At 41.7% G+C, this 25,102-nt stretch overlaps 3 protein-coding genes across 9 annotated transcripts in view; all 3 read right to left on the minus strand.

Annotated features, from left to right (window-relative positions):
• Positions 1 to 219: 219 nt before the first annotated feature.
• LOC120784331 (lysosomal-associated transmembrane protein 4B-like) lies at positions 220 to 10,327 on the minus strand. The gene is made up of 7 exons (XM_040118050.1): positions 10,232 to 10,327; positions 9,141 to 9,252; positions 7,799 to 7,872; positions 7,253 to 7,375; positions 7,006 to 7,104; positions 4,539 to 4,634; positions 220 to 1,409 (listed from the first exon to the last, which is right to left on the minus strand). Exons 1-7 carry the CDS (start codon positions 10,322 to 10,324, stop codon positions 1,329 to 1,331), a joined length of 678 nt encoding a protein of 225 aa, XP_039973984.1. The 5' UTR covers positions 10,325 to 10,327; the 3' UTR covers positions 220 to 1,328.
• A 1,761-nt stretch (positions 10,328 to 12,088) lies between these two features.
• On the minus strand, positions 12,089 to 19,798 carry LOC120784654 (protein LYRIC-like). 2 transcript variants are annotated; one of them, XM_040118626.1, is made up of 14 exons: positions 19,674 to 19,798; positions 19,033 to 19,367; positions 18,678 to 18,800; positions 17,872 to 17,953; positions 17,322 to 17,498; positions 16,887 to 16,937; positions 16,543 to 16,683; positions 16,207 to 16,287; positions 15,440 to 15,508; positions 15,185 to 15,306; positions 14,431 to 14,547; positions 14,161 to 14,268; positions 13,784 to 13,910; positions 12,089 to 13,103 (listed from the first exon to the last, which is right to left on the minus strand). In XM_040118626.1, exons 2-14 carry the CDS (start codon positions 19,360 to 19,362, stop codon positions 13,039 to 13,041), a joined length of 1,593 nt encoding a protein of 530 aa, XP_039974560.1. In that variant the 5' UTR covers positions 19,363 to 19,367; positions 19,674 to 19,798; the 3' UTR covers positions 12,089 to 13,038. The 2 variants fall into 2 exon arrangements, with proteins under 2 accessions (XP_039974560.1, XP_039974561.1); XM_040118627.1 differs by lacking the exon at positions 15,440 to 15,508 and having other exon boundaries at positions 19,033 to 19,771.
• A 1,217-nt stretch (positions 19,799 to 21,015) lies between these two features.
• The window catches only part of ubr5 (ubiquitin protein ligase E3 component n-recognin 5), a 34,712-nt gene continuing 30,625 nt past the window's right edge, over positions 21,016 to 25,102 (minus strand). For 5 of the 6 annotated variants that reach the window (XM_040117183.1, XM_040117180.1, XM_040117179.1 and 2 more), the window contains exons 54-58: positions 24,915 to 25,070; positions 22,941 to 23,054; positions 22,687 to 22,831; positions 22,454 to 22,539; positions 21,016 to 21,770 (exon numbers count right to left, since the gene is read on the minus strand). In XM_040117183.1, the coding sequence (XP_039973117.1) occupies positions 21,558 to 21,770; positions 22,454 to 22,539; positions 22,687 to 22,831; positions 22,941 to 23,054; positions 24,915 to 25,070 (714 nt within the window). In that variant the 3' untranslated portion in view covers positions 21,016 to 21,557. The remainder of the gene's footprint in view (positions 21,771 to 22,453; positions 22,540 to 22,686; positions 22,832 to 22,940; positions 23,055 to 24,914; positions 25,071 to 25,102) is intronic. The other variant, XM_040117176.1, reaches the window with a different exon arrangement.

A 25,102-nucleotide genomic window follows, 5' to 3' on the forward strand; every position in this document is an offset into this window, starting at 1 on the left:
GGTAGAGGACAGAGTCAGAGTCAATCAGTATTCAAATAATATATGTGAAATTGGCCTCAATTCGAGCCTTGAAACAAAATGATTTACTTTGGCTTCATACACAAGCTTCACCTTCAAAATAAAACACCAACGTCTGTCAGTGAAACTTTCGAGTTTAATAGACAAATAAATGTCACATCTGTATTTTTCATTCAGTGGCAGTCCTCAAGCTTGACTTTTGTGCCCTTGCAGGACATTTTATGTCCAGAGAGCAGCTTGCCAATATAACTGCATCTGGTGGAACAGACTCGTGTTTACACAGACCAGACGCTCCCGTTGGCTTAATTGAAAAAACACAACCAGGGTCCATATTTAATGAGCTCCTAAACGTAGGGAGGCCCGGTCTAGAGTCATCGCAACAGGTTCCCTCGAAAAACTCTGATTCCAGATCAGTGCTACTTCTGTGCTGTCAAAATAGATAAATAGCGGCTCAAGACATTTCTTGTCAATCTGTAGAAACACACAGTTACGTCTAAAAGTTAGGAGGGGCCAACCAGCACAACTCAACACTCCTGATTTTTTATAAAAAGAAGACAATTCCGTCTGCAGTTGAATAAAACAGAAAAAGAAGGTGATATGTCCGATATACACTAGGTTGCTCAAAGATCATGACAGAATACAGGCAGATGCATTTCTTTGGGAAAACTTCCAGTCAAGGTGACACTTCACACATGGATCTACAAAGTGCACCCCATCAGAGAGAAAGTTGTTAATGAAGGCAATTCAACCCTGATCACAAGCAGAGATAAGACAAACAGGAAACATATGATGAATCTTCACTCATTACTTTGGGCAGTAATATCATCATTTTTGCATTTGTGCATAAATTAAATATGAATATCAAAGTTAGGACTCACAAAATACTATCACAGATACACACAGAGTATAAATACAATTATTAAAATTTTTTGTAATCTATCGTTGATCAAACTTTCGAGTGCTTCCATATGTAACTTCGCCCAGATTCAAATGCATAAAAATGCACATCATTTCTGGAATTACACTAACAGAACCAGAGAGGTTACATGGAGAGTTATAGGAAGACGAGAAGTTCACTAATAAATAACAGGAAGGGATGAGAGGTCACGGTGGTGATAGTGGTGTGTGTAAATGCATATGTGTATGACATGATTTTGTACGTGTCAGTGCATATGTGGTTGTACTGTAATGTGTGTTTAGCTCCAATATATCCATGAATATACTGTACACTGGAGAGGCAGTGTGGTGCATACATTTCGCTGGGATTATATTAACAACTCGATCCAGTGAGCGGCATCCTGGGAATGTTTTCATGCTGTAGCAGTGGTGTAAGGTGGAGGAGCCTGCTTGGGAGGGACGCTGACACTGTCATCATATGGAGGTAGCAACACCTGAAGATAAAGGGGCAACAAGAGGAAAAAACAGGCGGAGGTTAGTATGAGTTGCTCTTTCAACGACTCTTTGCAAACGAGCAGCTATAATGCAGTGTTGTGATAGTTCTGTCAAACTCTGAGCCCGTTGTTGTTAAAGTTGCATCATATTACACCAGCTTTGGTGTAATTCCAAACAGAGGAATTGTAAAAACAGTATTTTGGATTAAATAAAACATTTGTAAGCCCAGAGAAAAGAAATAGCACAGAACCTCTTATGATTTCCTAATAGGCTAAACTGCAGGATTTCAACCCAATATGATTATGCAACATGTACAACTTGAAGTATGTAAGGCAACTTTATTTGTATGCCACATTTTAATACACGGAGATAATCCAACTGATAGACAGGAAGCACTTTGAGACTAAGCACCAGAATAAATCAGGTGAAATTAATCAAATCAAAAAAGGTATAGTGTGGATTTAATAAGAATACAGCCTTGCTAGTGGCTCTATGAGGCTGTACTTGAGCAGAGACAAGCAGAGTGAGTGGTGTGGATGGTGAACAGAGCGCGCAACTGTCCGGAGTCCCCTCTGTGCTTAGGTTTAGGCAACAAAAGCACGTTGGTTAAGGTCAGGGGGAGATCATGGTCTGGTTTCATACAGTAAAAGTTCACATCGACTTCAGACATTTTTTATTTACATTTAACCAAAACCATGATCTTTCCCTCACCTTTGCCAAAGTGCTGCCAGTTCCTAAACATAACCATGAAAAGGTTCAGTAATGCTGTAGTCACTAAAAGTTGATACTGTACTGCAAGATCAGGTATTAGGCAGAAAACAAACACGTTGTCTGTGAACATTTTACTTCTATGTTCAGTATTAACATGTTTGAGACTTTCCAAATACGTAAATTAATAAAGTCTCCTCATTACGTTAACGGAAAACATTATCCGTTCGCAATTACATTTCCAAAAAAAAAGGATTTGCCTTTGCAGTTTGGTTGTATAGAAACAGTGTGTCAAGAAGACAGGGCTGTCGATGTTCCCCTGGAGGATCACACTCCCAAAAATAGAAATGTGTCTGTGGCAATGGCCGTTCAGCAATTTGTTCATCTTCCAATTTTTCTCAGGTTTGCTATGAAAAACCTGTTCACACATCTTTACACGCCTTTAGCCATAAAAAGAAATTATACTCATTTTGTTCTATGAGGTATTTCAATTATTAACTTCACTTACTAACTATTAACCACCATATAAAGCACCTGACTGTGCGAGTGTGAGTGACTTTTCTCTCTGTCCAGGACCTTGACTCATCTGGTATGCATTAGTGAACCTTTGACCTAACCACTGTATGACTGATATACAGCCATGCAAGCCGCTATCCAAAAGCCACAAACCTGCCTGTGATCTGTGGGGAGCTCTAATTGAATAGGCCTGGCTCTAACTGGAAAAGCATACCAACAGAGGTGAGGCCAAGTTAAGAAATAAAGGGGCAGGCTCCTTTTTTTTCCCCGGTACTTTTCACTAATGATGTCAGTCAGTTTGGAGCGTGGCCTCCTGTTTCTCTCTTTACAGCTCAGGTGTTTTATGCATCAATAGCCGGTGGATTTTTCTGTTTCTTATAACCCCAAATTACACGTAAAACCACACAGTGTATAAACCTGTCAGGTGTAGTGGAGTGTTTCAAATTGTGTGGAATGTTACACTCAGAGGAGTCTTAAGCTTTTGACTGAGGAGTACAGATGTCTCAAAATACCTGTGAAACCCAACATACTGCAACGTCAGATATCGGTCTTAATGGAGCCAGCAGCTTACAGGTCAACTGTTCTGCATTGCGTGATAGTCATAACATGTCATTAGTGTTTTTACAGCCTCATTTTTCTTCTCCCTTCTGTCAAAGTGTATGTAGTTATAATGGATGTGTGGGCAGCAGGATATTAGTGGTCCGAGGGCCAGACCTGGGCAACAGGACATCGCCAGGAGACCCCAGTACAGTCAGACAGAGTTCACTGCACCACTATTGTGCTCCACTTGACCATCATGATGGCTTTGCCAGCATGGAGCCTCATCTCTCCGTCCAAGTCTGTTCATTCATCCTGCTACTGTAGCCTGCATAAAACGACCTGCTACGACAGCCCAAAGTTGTATTTCCTCCCCCCCTTCAACATGATGACTTTACAGCTGCCAGACTGGCCTGAGCAGAGGAAACCTACGCAGATGATAAAAACGTGACTTGCAGTCTGGATGGAATAAGGAAATCTTTTTTTTCCACTGGAGTTCTTTTGTTCCCTTTAGAGATGAAAGAAGCAGCAAATTGAGATCAAACATTTTTTTTATGTTGGACCTCTAGATGACAATATAGACCTAAAGGGCAGTTTAGTCCACTATGTATATTTTAACAATGTGTGTGTAAAACACATATTGCACACATGCACAGTGATGATTTTTTTTTTCTCATGTATCCCTCTTCACTTCTATATTTCATTAATATCTTCTGACGTGTAAATTCGTTTCTTTGCTTGTCAGACAAATTCATCAGTTGTGAAAACATTTCTCTTACAGGTAATGCTATCAAAAGTATTAGTCATACCGTAAGCTGGACGTGAGGAAAGTACATGTTTTTAGCCCTGAGGTGAGAGCACCCAGATGATAACAGCTCACTGTTTCCAAAACCACAGGTGGTCTGAAAAAATGAGAAGAAATGTACTTTTTTCCTACAGGGGTTTGTTTAACTCTTGTGCATCTTCCCAGTAAACTCAACAGCTGAGCACAGACTCAGCACAGTGTCACAATATTTGACCCTACTAAAAAGAGCTGTCTGTGTAACTAAAGCCTGATATGTCTTATTGTAATGTGCCATAGAACTCCATCATTGTCCAAAATCTACAAAAAAAAAAAAATGGCCAGTGAGTCACACCATTGCACTGGGTGATAGGTTCCTTCATTACCATGACACTGTAGTTTATTTTGACTCAGTCTCACATGAACCTTCCTGCTGCTGTAATTTTCGCCGCGGAAAATAGTCCCAGACAAATGTGGCATTTGGTTCGCTTTGAAGAAAGTTTGCAAAAGCCCTGATGTTAAATTCTGAAGTCGTCGTGGTAATATGGGTCTTAGGGTACAGTAAAGATCATCAGAAGTGACTTACCGTGGTGTCATTGGTCGTAACGTAGAGCAGGATTTCAGAAGTACCCCGGCCGCTCACATATCTGTAGCAGTTCCACACACATGCTATGAGATAAGCCTGATATCAAACAGAAAGAAAACAAAAACACAGATTACAAGCTTGAACTGCATAATCTAAAAATCAAAAATGATCTATCACAGTTTATGTTAATTAATGAATTAATTAGCCAATATTTCTAAATCCATATTTTTGTCTTTACTTATCACATGGCTGGTATTTACTATATACACATTATGTACTGAAAGCATCACGTTTTCAAGCACAGTTCCAGCAGTATTGAAGTTTCAATTATTCATTATTGTACCGAGGTGTTCCAAAATACACTTGCACTATAGCCTCCCAGGGGACAAGTCGACCGTCTTGTCCCCGGGGAGGCCATGGTGAAGAAACTCACATCAAATATAATTCCTAATATAAATCTCTCACTTGTTGTATACAAGTTATACATCACTTTGGAGTAGCAAAAAACATGTTCCTGTTGCTGTCTGTCATCCAGCAGTCACCTAGCTCTCAGCAGGCAGCCTGTTACTGGAACTCCCCAGCCCAACACACCGCCATCTGCTACATCCGTCCACCAGCACGAAGCAAAGCCAGCCTGAGCTCTCTAACTTCCACAGTAACCCAATTAGGAAGCCGCTTTAAAGCTCGGACAGCTCAGTTATGTTAACTGCCTCCTTGGGAACCCTCAGAGATGCATTTGCAACAACAGAAGTCACTAAATTTACCTCCCACTCCACTGCAAATGATAGTGACATTGCATTACACCACTGCTGAGCTAAATACAGATTCCGAGGGCACTACATGGGGTTTGCAAATTTGAAATCTTCGAGTATCTATGACAATAGAAAACAAGTGCTGGCCGTTTGTCTTATGATCTCAGACTTAACATTGGTCATCCCGGAACACAGAGGGTTTTTGGTTGTCAGCTGAGTCTCTTCCTGACCACAGCAACATGCAGTATCTGACATGGATCCTTTGTATTTGCACAACACAAACCCCGTACAAAGTTAGCAAGACCAAGTCTAGAGCCATGCTAGCAGCTCTGTGAGGCCGCACATACAGGTAAGCATAGCGGTGCTTTGAGCTGAATGCTAAATGTTAGCATGCTCACAGTGACAATGCTAACAAGCTGATATTTAGCAGGAATAATGTTTACCACGTTCACAATCTTAGTTTAGCATGTTAGCATGCTAAGCTACACACAAAGTGCAGCTGAGACTGATAGGAAAAGTCATCAGTTTTGCAGGTGTTTGATCACAAATCAACTGATGATGGCGCTGATGGGGGATCGCCACGGTTCACCTTGATGGGGACACGAATGTATCAATTTTAATGGTAATCAATCCAATATTTGTTGAGAAGTTTTACTTAAATTTCAAACTCATGACGCCGTTGGAGGAATGGTCAGGGGATCATCGCATCAATAGGATTCATCATCAGGGAAGCACGAATGTCTGTACAAAATTTTGTGCAAATCCATTTAGTAGATGCTTAGATATTTCAGTAGATAAGTGAAAATGTTGACCTCTTGTAGGCGCTTAATGAAAAGCCAGGGGCTCACCAGAGTCATTTGGATTCATCCTCTGTTCATGAATGTACGCACTAAATGTCATAGCAATCCATCAAACAGTTTTTAGATATCTTTGTCTGGCCCGAATGGTGGCTCAACTGGCAATGACATCGCTAGAGCCATACCACATAGAAAAATACAAGTGATAGACAAGTAATTTGTCCCTGTGATATTAAATCTTTCCAGTAATTTGGGAAAGCTTACAGCAACAAAGCAAAGTATTAGTTGAAGGCATTCTACTATCGGCAATAACAAGTTACTAAGCCTTTTTCAGAGAAAACATTTAGATATGTCACAGGAAGAAAAGCAAAGGTGTAAATAACAAAATTAATGACGGCTAGATTACATTTAGCTGCTTCAGTTTCAAGGTTCTGGTGTTGTGCGTGCAGGCTCACTGACTCACTGTCGTGACTTACAAGGAAAATGATAGCCATCTTGGAGAACAGGGCCATCGTTAATGTTACTTGTAACTTGTTATTAGTGCTTTTCCTATTAACTGTCAATAATGTCTGCTTTCAAAAAGGCCTATTGGACAGCGTCTGCTGTGAGATGCATGGCTCTAGCCAAAAACCTCCCGAGATAAGGCCATCCCATAAAAAAAAACAAAAAAAACAACAAAATTTAAAAAATTAAAAAAAAAAAACATTAATGTCCCATACTGTACTCAGGATTGATGGAAGCAAATCTATTTCCAGAGTCACATCTGGACAGAAAGTTACATAAAAAAGCACCAGCCTGTGTCGCAAAGTTGCGTAATGCATCTTTTCTATTGTGAGAAAATGCGTTGTGCTGCAAGCAGCGGGCAGGCCTGCTCAACATACGAGGGAAAATATGTCAATTCGGGTTAGAAAACTTTACCTTGAAGCTGAGAATACAGCCAATGAAGAGCAGCACCACGAGGACCAAGCACACATTACTGAGAGCAGCAATCTCCTCTTTGTAAGGGAAGTTATCAGGCTGCACAGGAGTCAGAAAAACAACACTCAGTAAGGAGCATAGAGTTGACTTGAAGAGCATAGCCATACATCCGTTCTTACTGACGTGGGAAATGATAAATGACAAGCCAATTGCCAACTTTAGGAGGAAAACACTTGAGGTTTCTTACCAGCTGCTGCAGGTAGTCCTGTATGGTGTTCGGGTAGACCACAATGCTGACAGCGACCAGGGTGTTAAGAGCAAAGTCAAATATTTGGTAGCAGAAAAATGGGATAATCCAAGCTGCACGTAGCTGAAACAGAGATATTTATTTTAGGTATCTAGGATAGGCTGATATATTTATCTTAGAGCTGAGAATCAAGCTGAGCTCTTTTACCAACACTGTGGACATAAATCAATCCTCAAACTAGGTCACAAGGAGATTGTGGTGTATTTAAAATGATGAAACAGGAAGGATTGTGCTTGGATATTTGAATGTTTTCAAAAACTCCAGAAGTAGATGTAGTGTAAGAGTGTATGGTAGTAAACTAGCAACACCAACAATTCTTTTAAACAGTTTCAAAACTATTTATGTTACAGAGACAAACACTTGAAGGTTCTCTGATTTCCACTCTTGCAGTCTGACTAACACAGTCAGTGTATAATTTCACAGTATGTTTTGTTTTAATCGGCAGCATTAATTTGAAGACAAAAATCAAATGAATCGTCAGGTTACCTTGTATGCACCACATGTTGCCATCCCACATATAAGAATCATCAGCAGAGAGATTGCTGAGGCAATGCACATGTCTGGAGCAGCAAGAGAAGGACAGTCAGGAATACAAACTATACTGGTTTTAGTTGTCACTGTTCATCTCAGGCAGTGTCTGGTTACTTTGTGTTGAGGCGACATCCAACTCCTCGTCAAATTTCAGAAAGTGCTGACAACATGGTGTCCGGCTGATCCGGCGAAAACAAATTGTGTGCAGGAGCTAAATGACATGCTGCATCTATCAACCTGACAAGGAATTCATCTCTTCTCTGTGATTCGCTTCATGTCAGCCTGACCTCACATCAACGCGACGTAACAGAACTAATCATTCAGTTATGTAAGGGCAGCACCAGGCAAAATCAAAAAACACGTGGCAGTACCAGGAAAAATAGTGAATTTTATGGAAGAGCATTTCCCTATTTGGACACAAAAAGCAATGTAAAGACAACTATTTTTAGTTTTATGGGGAGTTATGCGCTGTAACTATTTCTTTGCAAATCGAGGCCTTTCACTAGTAAGCTTGGTGGGAGGCGTCTTTATGAACTCTGGAAAGGGTTTCATCTAGCCGTTAGCCACTGCTTCCAGTCTTTAAGTGAGCTAAGCTAAGCTAATTGCCTCCCGACTCCACTTCTGTACTTAAAACCCAGACACGAGATTGCTGTCGATCTTCTCACCGACCTCTGCACAAAGCTATCCCCCGAAAAGGTTCGCTGGAGCTATGACTAGTGCGGGTGGCAGCGGCCGGCCTGCCTTCAGTAACGGATCATAGGACGCCTTAATCCCCTGGAACTGCGACAATACAGTCATTCCCAATCCGAGGTTCCCGGCAGCATATGCTGTGGCCCAGCCCCGGGCAGACTGGTCCAGTGTGCACCTGGTCCGCTAAGAAGGCTTTTGGAAATGCTCCGCACAGATGGACATTAGGCTTGCGTGTCTGTGGTTTTGGGTGTTTGATTTAAAAAAGAAGGGCTGACCGTCGTCCAGACAAATGTGTGAGGTCCCTCTGACAACACAATAAATCATCCCATTAGGCAGTCGACAACCCTATTGAGCCTGTCGCCCCACAGGTAGAGATGAAGTCATCTGTCATGGTCAGTTTTAGGAGATTTAGTTTCAGGTAGAACAGAAACAATACAGAGGCCGATGGCGTTTTCTTACAGAATGGAAACACGTTGTCTACCTGACTAAATGTAATTATTTGTAACAAATAATCTCTGGTAATCTGCTCTCTCCTAACTGGTTTACAGCTCTGTGGGACTACGTAAGGGACATTTTCTGTAAAGCACTAGCCTCCTGGGCTACTCACTGGCATCATCCATGACATCCAGGTCATTGGCCAGCTCGGCGCTCGTCAGGTGGTACTGCTCGGGATCACTGAGCGCTGTGAGCAGGATGAGCAACACCACGGCATTGATGAGCTTTGGGACAGAGGACATGCGGGCAGATAAAGGCAACAACGTGGACAGACAGACCGACGGGGTAATATGGGCAAGGAGAAGGAAAAAAGGCAGATGCCGACTGTACTCTGACACGTTAAGCTCTCTAATTCTGTCACCTGGCATGTAATGGATTCATGATAATAAGCTGCAGAGGGATGTACAGGATGTAAATACATTTCATTTACCCTACATTTCAATAAGCAGTGACTGTAGAAACCTAAAAACGACTAATTAAACCGTATCCCTACAAATAGTGCAGCTATATGATAATGCACATCTACAGTCAACGTTGTAAGTCCAGGCAGATTCAAAAACCTTTGTTTGGGTCTGGCTGGCGCAGCTCAGTGTGCAGATGAGTCATACATCCCCACTGATCAGGTGAACGCAACGGAAAATTGGCAGCACGACACACACGCTGCTACCTGCAGAGGCCCACTGCTAATTTATTCATAGCGAGCGGAGAGAGGATTTTTCCACTGGGGGTGTTTGGTCTAATCTAACCCTCTCCCGTACTTTCAGCTTAACTGACTGCTGCGACCAGCAGAGCTGACCATTCATTCATTTTCCACATTAAGACTTAACGGGGCAAAAAAGAGGGTGCATGTATTTTGGTGTTTTCATTTAGTAGGATACTTTGAGAAAGCTCACATTATGAGTTATTTCGTATCTGAAAGGTTCCCAATTTAAGTATAATGTATTATAAAAATCAATATGAAGAGGGAAAACCCACCTTTACTCACATAACCCCCCTATATTCTGCAAGTCAAGTATAACCCAGTAAGTAAGTAAAACAAACTGATAAATTCTGCTACAGTATGGTCTTTAAAGACAGTAATGCAGTCCTTTTCTGAAAGCAAGAAGTGGGGTATTCATTACATACACTCTAAAACCCAGCATACATGATGACGAGGTCATGCTCTCCCCAGGGATGATGGCAAACTACATAGGCGGTGCTCACCATGTACCAGACGCCCAGGATGATGGTTCCTGTGCGGACATGGCAGCAGAGGCAGCAGCTCGTGGAGTACCAGCGGTCCCACGGGGACATCATCGCCTCGTCTGCTTCGGCGCAGCAGCGCGGGCACCCGGCAACGGCGGCGGCGGCGGCGAAAGAGGGCCAGCTCTCCAGGGGGGTAACGTCCGCCGAGCGTCGCTCTCCGCGGGGGAGTGACGCGCGGGAGCCGAGCGCCTCTGACCTCACCGTTACTGATCCCGGTGAGCAGCTTAACGGCGAGCGTCAGGTAAAAAAAAAAAAAAAAGGGGCTTCCGGCTTCGCAATAGAACACTGGTAGTGAATTTATGTTTACAATGTTTCAAGGGAAACGTATTAGGAAAGTCACCTCTCATTCTCTCAGTTATTACCTGACTGCAATATATAAGTTGGTAGAAAAATTTAAAAAACCAAATTCTTATAATTATGATTTGCTATCTCATAATTACGAGATCAACCGGCCCCATTTTGTCAAAAGACAGAGGCCATATGGCGTTTCCTGATTTAATTGTTTATCCTATAAATAATGAATATGAGCTGAAATATCAATCAATTTGTTTAGTTTTTTTCAACGTTAAAAGTCTTGTGTGAGTAGATGTTTTACATTTCATTACATTTCACACTTTATGAGAACCCAAGGTGTTTTTATTCACATTAGATTCTTCTGCCTGAGCAATGGTCCACGAGGCCAAAATTTTAATTTCAACGATGAAAATAGCAAATCTTCCCACTGGACAAGTTGCCACCAGAACAGTTTTGTAATTCTTGCTTTTTCAAAAAACAACTAACTGATTGTCAAAATAATTACTGATTAACACTCTGCCGATCAACTAATCGAGTAATTGATTCAGCACTACATCACTTGATGGAATGTGCACTTTGTTCTGTAACGTCATTTTGAACGATGTAAATACTACATTTACGTGATAGAAAATGTGTAAATAATGAGAGACTTCATTAGAGATGTTCAATTTGATAGACCTATTGAAATCCATATCGGCTTTTTAACAATAACTGGCATTCATATTAACTAGTCTTATGCCCAGCAGGCAAATTGCAAACTGTCCAGCGTGGCCATCAAAGGCTAGGCGATTCTGTGCCTGAAAAGTTGGCTGCAGAAGCAATAACCAAGATAAGCTTATGAACATGAAATAATGCAAAGTTAATTTCTTGAGACCATATCAGTGCGTCGATTGTCCTCGGGGGTTTTAGAAGGCTTCAACCCTCTGTACACAATGGGGAGCCTAAGAACTGCTTGACACTCCGCTGTTATTCTGGAGAGAAAAACTCCCTGCTTCCGGCCTTACTCCGGTAATCTCTGCCAATTTGGCGCAGCTGAATAAGGGCGCATGGAGCCGTCCTACCGGTGATAAACAGCGGAGCATGTGGCAGACTAGGTAGGATCAAATCCAATGATGCAATCCCTCATTTCCAGAAAGATATTGAGAGGAGGCTCAAATCAAATACTGAAATCTAGAAAATTAAGCAGCATTGTGGCATTGTTTCCTCTCCCTCTGATGAAAAACAACTACTTCTCCGGGCATTTTGCATCTCCCACAGTATCCCCGTTCTTTTGGTCCATACATCACGAACTTAGTTTTCTTTACCGTACAGTTCTGCTGTGTTGTAGGCCGAGCATTTTATAAAAAAGGTTAGCCTGCAGGCTTGAGGCTCAACTTGACAGCTCATGAAACGCTGTCCGTTGTGTAACGTTCCCATTGTGTCTCATGAAGTGACAGCACGGATGATCTTATACGCTGTCATCCTGTTTCATTAATCATTAGTGGGTTGCTGACCTAAAAACTGTAATATAAACAAGTCAAATGTAGAAAAACTGGCCTTTATTTAGTCTTTTTACATATGGCTTTAGCTTTTCTTTTATTACAAACAGGTTTTACAAAAGGTTCTTCAGACTTCCAACTCATCCACGGGTGGAAAATTGTGAAGAGGTTGATGACACTGCAATGGTACATCTACGATCAGAGGCTCCCACACGGCTCCAGCCACAAAGCAGTCACAGACAGTAAAAACGGCGAGGGAACAGTTGTCGACACACCGCAGGACAACGTGAGACAGGGGACAAACCAGATGGACTGATTCAATAAAATGCTGTAGTCATACATAATAATGCAAAAATACAGAGCAGACATGATTCCCTTTTCTGCGCCTAATGTTGCTCATGTCTCTTTATGTCACAAATGTTAACACACTACTGAGCCAAAACCATTGACGTGAAATAAACATTTCATATCCGCTCTTTCAACCATCAGTGCTCACTGTACCGACATGGCTCACAACTGCCAGAGCAAAAATAAAAGACTGCAAAGCAAAGGCCAGTTCAACATTATGGCCCGGTGCTGTGTGACCTGATGCATGTTAACCGTTTTCATTCTCAACACTGTAAACTCCGGTCATTAGCCACCACAACATCAATTTTCTAAACATGATCAGTATTTTCTACATGTCTAATTACTACAATACACATCCTTCAATCAGTTATTTGATTCAGTAGAATTAGAAGACAGAATCAGTATCAAATTCATACTTAAAAATCATTAACACCGCATCACATTAGATTGCACTGCATCTAGGTTCACTTTTCAATGATCCACCGACTGGCACTCAACTTGTATAAAAGCTGTTTTCATTTTCCAGACTGGTTTTAAGGTAAGTTCATCATGAAGACCTTAGTTCAAAGTTCTTGTCACAAAAGGTGTTGCATAAACAGGATATGAAGTCTTTTGCATACAGAGGTCTGCAGAGCGGACTCGATCTCATGTCTCTCTCCGTGCCTTCTTCTTCTTTGCTGGTTTGGCCGCTTGGCTCTCCTCAGGTTTTTCTGTGGAAAAACAAAAAGGGAGAGGGAGATCAGTCACACAACTCTAAACACGTGATTCATTGTTTACACAACTGCTCAAGCTGTTTCACGTCAGGCTGGTCACACCTCCCTTTGGCTTACTGTTAAGAACAGATTTAAATGATTTTATCTGTAAGGTGGGTGCAAGTTTTAATATAAATGTTAGGTAGTGGGATGAGCGTTGAGAGCAAGTACTGTGTTGGCTCTGATGCCTGTTCTGCGTATTCTTCAACTACCATGTAGTCCTAGCATGACAGCTGACAACTTGATGCACAACAAAAATGCAAATAATAAGTACACCTTTAAATAAATTTTAAAAAAAGTTGATAAACCAGCTCTCAGCAGCAATGTGATATCTTATTAAATGTAAGCTAGTTTAAGTAGCAGTCTTGGCATGAAAAAGAAAATCCTAGGGGGACCAGTATCTGGAACATTTAATCTGATTCATTAACCTTGCAGCAGGTTTGCACTGTAATTTTCCCTGCTAGATGCTAGTTAACACATATATACACCGCTTATGCTGGCCTGGAGTTTTAAATAAACAGAAAATTATCACAATTCAAATTGCAATTACAATTTTAGTCAGAAGTAATCATGAGTTTCCACCAAATGGTTCAGTGTTTCCGACGGGCAACTGACAACTGACAGTCTCAAGTGCTTACTTTGTTGAGTTGGAGGAGGAAGGCTGTTCTGCTTGGCAGTGGGCTCTCCATCAGTGGGCTTCTGTGGCACTTGTGTGACGGGGGGTTTCAGGGACATGCTGTCCTTAACCGGGCGCTCCGCTCTCGCCTAAAAGGAAAAGCAAAACACTTAGTGTTGATTACTGCAGCAAAGGGAAGCTTGACCAAAGCGGTTAAAAATAAGAAGCAAATCAGCTGCACAATTAGTCCTAAAATACTGCACAAGGAAAATGAATGCTTCAGGGATTAAACTAGACTGTTTAATGTTAAATATGAAAGATTAGGAAGAGTTCTGTGGTTCATGAAGAGACATACATTTTAGACTACATGCTCTTGCGTCAGATATTTGCTCCACTGACCTCAACAGCAGCTGCTTTGACAGGCTGGATGGCAGCAATATTCTCCTGAACAGGTGGCTGCTTCTTCACTGAGGATGCAGGCGCTGCCTCCTTCTCGGGCTCCTCCGCCTTCACAGGACACAAGCTGAGTTCACATCTAACTGTCTCATGACTTCAAGATAAACTTCAGAAATGTCACAGACTGAAATATGAATTAAACAGACTTCTATCACATGGACCAAGAGAAGAGAAGAGAGCGTGTGTGTTAGTCCTTTTCTCGCTAGCAGTTACCTGGCCAGTAGCCACTCCCTCCTCTGCAGCCTTCTTCTTCTTCTTCTTCTTCTTTTTAGTTTTAGCTGCTCCATCAGCAGCAGTCTCCCCCTGGTCCTTTTCATCCTCTTCATGGTCCTGAGGAACACAAATGTATAAAAACATCTCTCAGAAAGAAAGCAGGAACAGACTCAAAGTTTTAAAAAAACAGCAGCCAAACAGAGCAGTTAACATATCATAGCATCCAAATCTGAACAGTACAGATGTACGAAAACTTGGCTACAAATGGGATTAAAGGACAGTTCAGTTATGCATGTTATGTCTCGGATTTAAAAAAATTCCTTACTTGCCACAATCTGGTGGTAATAGAAATATAATACCGGAAGACTGCAATGCATGCTACTATACCTACATTTACATTAATGATTATGAATTGTATCAATTCCATCTTTGTTTCCAATGCTAGAAAAAGTCAAAATGTGTGCCAGGAAAGGAGTCATTTAAGCGTGGTTTGTAAACATCCACATGTTCCTGAGAAGGGTCTAATCAGCCAGTATTAATCAACTGGGTGGGTATGTCAATGGTGTGCAGGGGCTCTAATATTCTTAAAAGAGAAAAACAACAAAAATGCCTGTGTATTCACTCATCTGAGTCACTACTGGGCCACAATCAGGGGAAGGACCAGAACAGCTGCCCTGGGGTCATCAACTCCCATAGTGCTTAGTTTTGCCTCAAGCCTGGGCGCATTTCCCGCGGCTCTCATCGATAGACTAACCTTGGCAGGCTCAGGGAGTGGCTGCTCCTGAGCAGGAGGGGGCTCAGGGGTGGTTTCTTCATAGTTGCCCCAGGCTTCGGAGGGGGCGTTCCAGTCAGAGCTGGGGTCCACTGAGCCACCATCTGAAAAATCACCAAGACCATCAGAAAACAGAAGTATAAAGGAGTTTCATAATTATGAAGTTACACAAAAATTAAATAGGGGGTTAAAAAAAAAAAAAAAAAAAAAAAAAAATATATATATATATATCCTTACTGAGCCCAGACCACTCATCGTCCACTCTAGGCTGACTGAGCCATGGCAGGTTGCTGACAGGGCGGGGCTCTACAAGAGACAAGAGACAGTCACTACGTTTACAAGCACAAAATATTCCGTTTTTTGCCCTTATTCCCAAAAAGACAATATTCCTTCCAAGCTGTTTAGATGGCTAATGAAAATGAATATTCCACTTATAATCCCATTTAGATGCAGCCGCCCAAACTCGATATTTGCGATATATTTATATATTTAAAAACCTGTAGATATCCAAGTCTTTCATGATGTTTAAAAATCGGTGTTTCATCTTCCGTCCAGAAATGTCACCTTCTCTTTTGGGCATGCATCTCTACCCCAGCCTTGCAAATTGTTCTCTATTTGGTTTGTGTACAATGCACAGGGCTGACCGTAAACAGGTCAGGGGCTGTGTGCTGCAAGCTGGCGTAAAAACCCCAACTGAGGCGCATATTTCAAATGCGCTGTATACATGTCCAAAGAATACTCCTACATCCCGAACAATAATCGGCATATCCCACGTCTTAATCAGAAAAGGCCAAATTCAGAATACTGCCAAATGAAGGAAATCAGTGTTTACATAACCCGTATCAAATTCTGAAAAATGTCACATTCGGCTTGATAGTGGAATATTAGTGTGCATGTAAATGTACTGAGTGACTCAACCTGCCAGGCACATGTTATGCTTTGGGAAACTATGCCATCTAGTGGTGAGAGCTACTTGTCACATCATCAGTTTACTGTATACTTACCAGCAGTACCAACTCCCAGTCCAGTGAAAGACAGATTTAGCTCTGTCGTGGGCATACCCCTGTCAATTACAGTCCATGACTCTGAAACACACAGTTTTGTAACAGTGATGAGGAAACAGAATTTCATGTGGATCAGTCACATTTTCCCAATACCTGATCCATTTACTATGTTTAATATTAAATCAGTGCGTCCCTCCCTCTGACACTGCAGCGGACAGAGAGGTTACCAGGCATTAACTGCGTCATGAAATGCCATAAGGTTTGAAAATATTACACTACATCACATGTAGGGTTCAACAACTAAGCAATTAAGTAGTAGAGAGAAAACATTTGTACCATCGATCTCTGCTCTCCACAGTGACACCGGCTCTCTACTGGTTGTCCAGGGGCCTTTCTTTGGAGCACCACTGTGCGCAGGAACCTTGACTGCCATGCCAGTCACACCAGCAGTCCTCGCTGCCACCTCTCTGCTGTTAACTAGAACCAAGAGAGAAACATTTGATACGCAGCCAGAATAAACACAGATCAGGTTGGCAACACAACTAATACTGGACTTCCCAATGAAGCGTGTGAGCTTTTGATTTACTATTACACTAAGATAAGATGTCAGTACTTCGGAAGTATTTCTGAATTGGTAATCAGTCAATGCCTGGAGAATTTTTTTTTTTGCTGATAATTACCTTGAGATACAACAGCCTCCACCTTCTCTGCCTTCAATTTTGTGGATTCTCCTGAGAACAAGGGATGAAAAGGTCAATTTATGGCATGAACACCATCCATATGAGGTTGTTTTGAAGACAGTACACACACTTCAGCTGTAACACAAGGAAAACTCACTCGAGACTCAATTCAATTCCCTTAATGACTGTTTTTATAGTCTGTCCTGTCAACAAGAGACCATAGAAATGCAACAACAGCCTATACAGATCTCTCTAGATGCCAAATTAGGCAGTTTATCCAAGATGGTCCAGAGATTTTGTGCTTTGTGTGCATGTATTCAAGTAAAAAACAGAAGACGGTTGCAAATTCTGTTTCTTCTCAATTTTAAAACTTTAAAAACTCAAAAGAATAAAAAAAAAACAACCTAAATGACTATATACATGATTAAAAGGCACCTTTTTTCTTCTTCTGGCTTGCAGGTGCGGGGACTGCAGATGCCTTGGGCTGCTCTGGGGGATTGCTCACAGGTGTCCCCCCTCCACCCCCAGGACTGGCTGAGCCATCACTAGAACTCTTGTCCTTCTTGCGTTGTTCACGTCTCTCCTTGTTGCTGACCTTGGTCTCCCATGTGCCTGAAAAGTAACATTGTTAGTGCAGTGTGGAATTAGTTGGGAAATACTGAGAGGGTTCATTGTGGGATTAGTGAGGATATATGGTATGGATTAGGCAGGATGAAGGGAGTAGATGCAGAGACTGTTCAAATACACACCAAATGTAATTTGCTGAGAGAAAGAGCCTCAGGCTGGTCCTATTTTATCAGCCTGAGACCGGTAGAACAAACCAAAGCTACATTCAAATTCATCACAAAATTAGCCTGGTTACAGAAAATGGTGGCTGAATCACAAACAAAAATTATTCACAACATATCTCATCATATAACAGATTATACCCAAACATAGCTTTGGCCAAAACAACTCAATTATGATGTGATTCATAATAATTCACCTTCTTCTGGTTCTTTGCCATCTGTAGTCACTGCCTTGGTCTCCTTCACAGCCTGTTTGGCCTTCTTCTTGGACTTCTTTACCTGGAAGAGGATAAATAGAGGGCATAAAGTAGAAATGAAACCTAATTTATCTTAGAAAAAAAAAAAAAGAAAAAAAAAACATTTGGAATCATGAAAGTGGGTTAAATTAAATAAGGGAAGGGCTGCTGTGGGGATAATATGCAGCATTAGTTCACTCCTAAGAACAGCAACTGGGCAAGCAAACCCATGCTCACTGAACCATGGGCAGTCAATCAAATCAGCCTGCTGCAGCCACATCTATTTATAAGTGAAACTACATCCGAGAGTCCCTAATCTGCTACACGTCCCTTTTGTAAGCACCATTTCAATCTCTCGGTGTCTGCACAATTACATATTGGGATTCCAGCATCTTTAGGACCACAATTTGTGTTATTTTGTGGCATCCAGGGGGATCTGATGAAAGGCTGCACCTTGTGCTGTTCTAAGCAGGGAGCCCTCGTCTAGAATTCTGCTGCATCTGCAAGTTAAAAACTGTAACCTAACACGGGCAGCTGGCGTGGCAACATCATTGCAGGGTGACAGTGAGGAAAGCGTGTTGTTGTCTCAACGGCGTTTTGTCGAGGATGCCAAAAAATAATATGATTTACTAGCGATAGCAACTAGTTGCAACCATTTACAAACACAACCAGCGTACACCCTTCACAATGGACACACAGAGATGATAAGGCCACGCCACCATATTGTGGCGACGGTGTTGCCGGGTGTATTTGGCACAGCAAATTACCTCGGCAGCCTTCTCAGCCTTGACTTCTGGGGGTGGCGGCGGCTGGTGATGTGGCACTATCTCTTCCGATACCATGGCTTCTTCCTGTGCCTCAGCAACAGCTCTCCCATTTGGCTGGGCTTTCTGGAAAGAACACGTGGAGATAAAAATGTAGACGGCCATTACAATTTCCAGCTACGTTACAGTCAATATATCTGACGCCTTTAACCAAAGGCTAGCATGGCCAGGTTGGACACGAGCCCGAGATAAAAGTATGCAAGCTAGCTTCAGTTGTCAATGAGATGTTAGCATGACAGTTGGCCTGGCTAACGCTACGGCTATTAGGAAAGGGTGTAGACTGGTTTGGTTTACGTGCCTTTTCTGCTTTCTTCTTCTTTTTCTTCGGTTCCTCCGATTTGACAGGTTTACTGACACCACGCTTTATTTCAATGCCGTCGTCCACAGAGATAAGAGCAGGTCGTCTCTTGAAAAGAGACCGGCAGGCTGAGGCCCACAGCCCAACCATCAGCACTAGCCCGGTGCATGCCGCTAAGAGGATCACCCATGGCGAAATAAGATCAGACTTCAGTCCCAAATCCACGCCGAGCTCGGAGCGCAGCAGCTCCAGGCCTTTGGACAACAGTTCATTCAGACGATGTGTAAGCAGCTTGACCTGCTGAGAGGCCGCGTCCTGCCACTGCTCCATTTGCACTGCTTTTCAAACAACAGACAGATTAGTCACGCTTTGCTTGTCGCTATTAGCTGCGCTAGCCTGCAGTGCTAGCTAAAAATAACGGAACGACTTCGACATGATGGAAAACAATAAATTCATCCCCTCCTCCACCAGCAACATCGGCCTTGTCAGATAGCTAGTTGGCTAAATCCTGCAAAGGCTGCGTTTACAAACTAAGTTAGCTTACTAGCCAGCAAGCTAGCCGATATCATCGTAAGATAACGTGCCACCTTTAGCCGACCACCACAGTGGATCTACTGTGACCGCGACTAAAGCAGGTTCACCTCATATGGCTCCGTTTTGACTGGAGGAGAAACGCTGCCTTCACTGACGTTTATAAACCGGATATTCGAGCTTGTAACTCGCTTCTGCGTATTGTAGCAGTCTGTGATTCACGTCCAAAAGGCCAGTTTATACACAGTGTATTGTTATCGTAGCTATTACTTTTATGAAGACAACATATTTACGATGTGTTTCAGTGGCAGATTGACGAGGAGGACTGTGCTATAGATATAGCAGTGCTTTTTATTATTTCCCATATTTGTTGTTGCACCTTTGCCATCGGTTATTGCCGGGATTCATTATTAAGGTGCTTTTAGGCCCATAAAAAACACATCCAGATGTTTTGTCATAGGCTAATCTCAAATGCGCCTTTTAATTAATGCATTTTAATGCACTTAATCCCGTTTTTCAAATATTTTGAAAGAAGCAAAAACGGGCCTTGACAGCTCCGGTCAGATGGGAGGAGCAACGGTTTCTCAAAAGCTGATAGGCCAAAACCCCCGGTTCAAATCATGTTCCAGTCCTGCTACAAAAACCACTGACAGAATGTTATGGGGTGTATGTTGTCAAATGCTTTGTCAAACGGTATTAAATTCACTCTGTTTTCCAGCCATACAAACATGACTTTGTTCAATTTTAAATCTGTAAGACTTTTCTTCTACATTTAATTGCTTTGCTCATATAATGCAAACACAATCTTCCTTGCTATACAAATCCACTGCAAAATGGCATAAGCACAATTATTAAAAGACTAATATTAATGATAGTACACTAGCTATTTACCCAGTAGCCTATAAAAGGCCGGGGTAGATTAAAGATTGAATAGCCTTACCAGGTGTGTAGCAGGTCAAATTTAGCCCACACCACCACAATTTGGAGATCAAGCTTGTAGAATTGGCATTTATAAGATTCAGCACATGAAACAAAACCAGTCAATCAGTGTGTGTGGCGCTGACACATTATTTTATCTGGTGTGGTTCTGTGGGTTAATCAATAAACCTCAAGTTGAAGACACCAACATGAACTGACAACTTTGTACTTGCAATATATGCTCTGAAAGTACACACAACTTCTATTTCACTATTTATTGCACTTATTTTTGATTCTGAAATGACTTGTGTTATGGTATACAGGGGTAAAATAGATTTGACCAAGCTGTATGGTGAGATTCACAAGATAGTCTGTGATTTTATTCAAAACATAAATAAAAACATGGAGTCAAGGATTTTCATTACAGCAGTCTCCTCACACACTGATATAATATTAAATACCCTACCAATTTTAACATTAAGCAGTGAGAAAGACAGAAAAAAAAAAAAAAAAAAAAAAAGACTGGACAACTTATTTGCATCCAAGTTTATTTTGAAATTCCCTACTCCCCCTGTACAAGAAAAAAAAGGACTTTCCACAAAGGCAGCAGTGAACTGTCAGTGATAGTACTTTTCTAGGGAAGGAAGAAACTTGTAATCACAGTGTGTCTTCTTTTCTTCTTTTAAATACTTCTTCTGCTGTCGTCTTTGGCTGGGTTTCGGCAGACAGCTTTCTGTCAAACCAAATTCCTGGGAAGCAAAGGTTTAAGCCAATAGAGCAGAGCTGTGGGCTTTTACATTTTACAGTGCCAATGCAGGAATGTTCTGGACTGTATACCTCTTCTTCATTAACACAAAAGAAAAAAAGCAATAAAAATTGAAATAAAAATAACAAGCTGTTTGTGTTCACAACACAAACAAATATTACCGCCTGGGGAGATAGCGACAGTATGTCGAATTTCATAAAATTGTATAGACAAAAAATAAATCTACAAAAATGGAGCTAGGTAAATATTACACAACAGTAAACATGTTTTTTTTTTTTTTCTCTTTTTTAAACTCTTTTCTGTCGAACCTTTACACAAAACCAAAATTCTTGGTCTTAATGGCTAGCAGGAGTTTCTGTTTGAGTATCTGTTTTGAAGAATAGAGTGGCACGTAGAGACGTGAGATGCAAGTATTGGCTGTGGGGAGGTGCTGGTCATCTGGAGGCCGGATGGTGATGGAGGGCATCGGCTGGAAGCCCTCCTCGCTGGCTGGAAGAGATGGGCTTGAGGTCCAGAAGTACACCTGAGGAGGAGGAAAATAATTAGTCACATTAGTCACCACTGTAGGTGATTTTAGAAAAACATTTGTAATGTTCAAGTCCTTGTGTGTTGGAATGAGGAGGACAAAATGGCCAATGAGGGAGGCTTTGACCAAATGACTGATATTACTGAACACGTTCTTGCTCTTTGGTGTTCAGTAGTGCCGTAGGTCATGCACATCACTTGCTGTCTGAAAATGAAATTACAGACCAAAAGCTGGTCTCCACAGGATGTAACTTGGCTACTTAGGCTGTCCCTCCATTGAAACAGAAATGCATCACTTTAAAAAAAAAGTACACTGGCTCTGTACATGCCCATGCTCCTGCTCTGCTATATTCATCCATAGCTTGAAGGGATTTTTTGTACTTTCAGTGTATTTTACTACATAAAAGTAAGGTTGGAGCCAATACCGTATAAAGAATCTCATTTCATTTGTGTCCATTTTTTTTTAGCACTCAATAAATGTATGCTGTTGGTGATACAGAGGGCAAAGGAGAGAAACAGGGTAAGCAGAAGAGTGAAAGAAAAAGGAGATCTGAAACTTAACTTACAAATACAAAACTAATTGTTGCATAAAAATGTTTTAGGGAGGGATGGTGTCACTAGCCAAACCAGTTAGTCTTTGTTTTTGAAGTACTGTATACTTACAATCAAAAACAGACTTACCAGATCTTGCCTCTCAGTCATGCTCATCTTCTCCACTATAGACCAGAACCAGCGTTTAAACTGCAGTAGTTTGTCTGCATTTTCCCCTGTTGGATGAAGAACAAAACTTTTCTCACTATATTGCATCAAAATTGCAAATCGTTCATTACTGAGGAGACATAGGAAACAGAGATAAGACAGGAAAATGGACGGATGCAAACAGAGCAGAGGATATCCAGACAAAGCAGCCTTACCGGATTCATCATTAAAGGAGGTGAAGCTGATGAGCATCTGGACGTTGACTTCTCCACAGCCATTGACCAGCAGCCTGAAGTCCTCAGCCGTCAGGTCCTCCAGGGCGTTTTTAGGAAGTACATCCAGCAAACCCTTCCTCATTGCCTAACAGACAGAACCCAGAAGAGTGAAGACACAGTTTGACTGACAAAACACTTTTCTGTGTTCAAAAAAATGGACACACTCAGTTTAAGCCTGGTAGCATTTTACTTACATGAAGAGGCTGCTCTGCCACCACTAGCATTCTGTGCTCTGCGTACTTCCTCACATACTCATACACATTGAGGGGGGTCACTGGCATGTTAACCCCACCAGACAGAAGCTCCACCTGTACCAGAAGAATAAGTCATCAACAATCACTTTGTTTATGCCGAACATATCCCCTCATCAATCTACACTCAATACCCGATTATGACAAGGTGAAAACATAGTTTTAGAAATGTTTGCAAATAACTTAAAAAAGGAAAAACTGAAACATCACACTGACACAAGTATTCAGACCCATTGCTATGACACTTGAAATTTAGCTCAGGTGCCTCCATTTCTCTTCATCTTTCAGATGTTTCTACAGCTTGATTGGAGGCCACCTGTGGTAAATGCAATTAATTGGACATGAGCTGGAAAGTCACACAACTGTCTATATAAAAGGTCTCGGAGCTGACAATGCTTATCAGAGCAAAAACCAAGCCATGATGTCAAACTGAGCAGTCAGGGGAGAAGGACCTTGGTAAGGGAGGTGATCAAGAGCCCAATAGTTACGCTAGCTGAGCTCCAGAGATCCTGTGTGGAGTTGGGAAAAGCGTTTAAGCCTCACGTCTGGTTTCTTCTAGACATGAGGCTTAGGATTGAGGCCAAACAGTTCAATCTTGGATTCATCAGACAAGAGAATCTTGTTTCTCAGAGTCAGAGTCCTTTAGGTGCTTTTTGCAAACTCAAAGTGGCTTTCATGTGTCTTTCGCTGAGGAGAGGCTTCCTTCTGGCCACTCTGCCATCAAGCCGAGATCGGTGGAGTGCTGCAGCGATGTCCTTCTGGAAGTTTCTCCCATCTCCACACAGGATCTCTTACTCAGTTTCGTCAGGAGGCCAGTTTTATGAAGAGTCCTGGTTGTGCTAAACTTCTTCCGCTGAAGAACTATGGAGGACACTGGTCTCTTGGGACCCTTCGATGTAGAAGCTGCTTTTTTTTTTTTCTTCTTCTTTTTGGTGGCCTTCCCCAGATCTGTGCCTTGACACAGTCTTTACTCTGAGCTCTGCAGGCAGTCCCTTCAACCTCATGGCTTGGTTTTTGCTCTGATATGCATTGTCAGCTGTGAGACCTTTATATAGACAGGTGTTTGTGCCTTACCAGATCATGTCCGATCAACTGAATTTAATACAGGTGGCGTCCAATCAAGGTGTAGAAACATCTCAAAGATGATCAAGAGGAATGGGAGGCCCCTGAGCTAACTTTCAAGTGTCACAGCAAAGGGTCTGAATACTGAATCAAGGTGATATTTCAGTTTTTCCTTTAATACAGTTGCAAAAATGTCTAAAATTCAGTTTTTGCTTTGTCACTACGGGGTATTGAGTGTGGCTTGATTGGGGGAGGGGGGGTTAAACTGTATAAAAGACAACAAAATGTAGAGTAAAGTCAAGGGGTCTGAGTACTTTCTAAATGCACTGTCTATGACTGAAACAAAAAGCCAAGCTAATCACAGTGGTTGATTTCCCTGATAAATTACTGATACTTACATTTTTTATGAGGACTTTATATATATATATATATATATATATATATATATATCTTGTATGAGGATAGACTGAATGACAGATGAACCTTAATATGCATATACATAAACACAGGTTTTTTTGGGGGTTGCCTTATGGGTTCTTTGTGATTTTAAGAGTCTGAATTTGTAGTGACAGGTCAAAGAAAGGTTACTGAAATACAATGTAATTTTTCAGATTCCCCCTTTTCTGTGGAAACTGTCACTGTCATGTACCATGTAGCCTTGTGCTATATCACAGTTTAAAATGATTACTGCTAGTCACTCACCAGTGCCTCTAGCAACACTCAGATCCTCACACCCCCTTGCAGATATTTAATGCGGTGCTATTTCTAGTCTGAACAACACAGACTGAGCATGAATTGTTGACATTTAGTGTTAAAATCTATAATTGGTGACACAAGGACAGCGCAGTCCTTTACCTGTCCAGCCCCTTCCTCTTTGCAGAGGTCAATGGCAAAGGCCAAGTCCATGGCAGCAAATACGGCATCTGCTTCACCAGCTTGCGAATGGCGGATCAGCTGCCGCAGGCTTTCATACATGACTGGGTCAAAGAATGCAAAGTCATGCCAGTTCACCTGCAGTAACAAACAGATATGTTTAGCAACTT

Source organism: Xiphias gladius, chromosome 22, assembly GCF_016859285.1.
Source record: "Xiphias gladius isolate SHS-SW01 ecotype Sanya breed wild chromosome 22, ASM1685928v1, whole genome shotgun sequence".
Taxonomy (NCBI): domain Eukaryota; kingdom Metazoa; phylum Chordata; class Actinopteri; order Istiophoriformes; family Xiphiidae; genus Xiphias; species Xiphias gladius.

Bases quoted from the DNA above. Each gene is read 5' to 3' on its own strand.
- LOC120784654 (XM_040118626.1), bottom strand. From the start codon at position 19,362: ATGGAGCAGTGGCAGGACGCGGCCTCTCAGCAGGTCAAGCTGCTTACA. The intron at 18,801-19,032 runs GCACGTAAACCA...TGTTCTTTCCAG, and splicing joins AGAAGAAGAAAGCAGAAAAG to AAAGCCCAGCCAAATGGGAG. The intron at 17,954-18,677 runs GTAATTTGCTGT...ATCCTCTTCCAG, and splicing joins AGGCTGAGAAGGCTGCCGAG to GTAAAGAAGTCCAAGAAGAA.
- LOC120784331 (XM_040118050.1), bottom strand. From the start codon at position 10,324: ATGATGTCCCCGTGGGACCGCTGGTACTCCACGAGCTGCTGCCTCTGC. The intron at 9,253-10,231 runs GTGAGCACCGCC...TCTGTCCCAAAG, and splicing joins TCCTGGGCGTCTGGTACATG to CTCATCAATGCCGTGGTGTT. The intron at 7,873-9,140 runs GTGAGTAGCCCA...TTGCTGCTCCAG, and splicing joins GGATGTCATGGATGATGCCA to ACATGTGCATTGCCTCAGCA.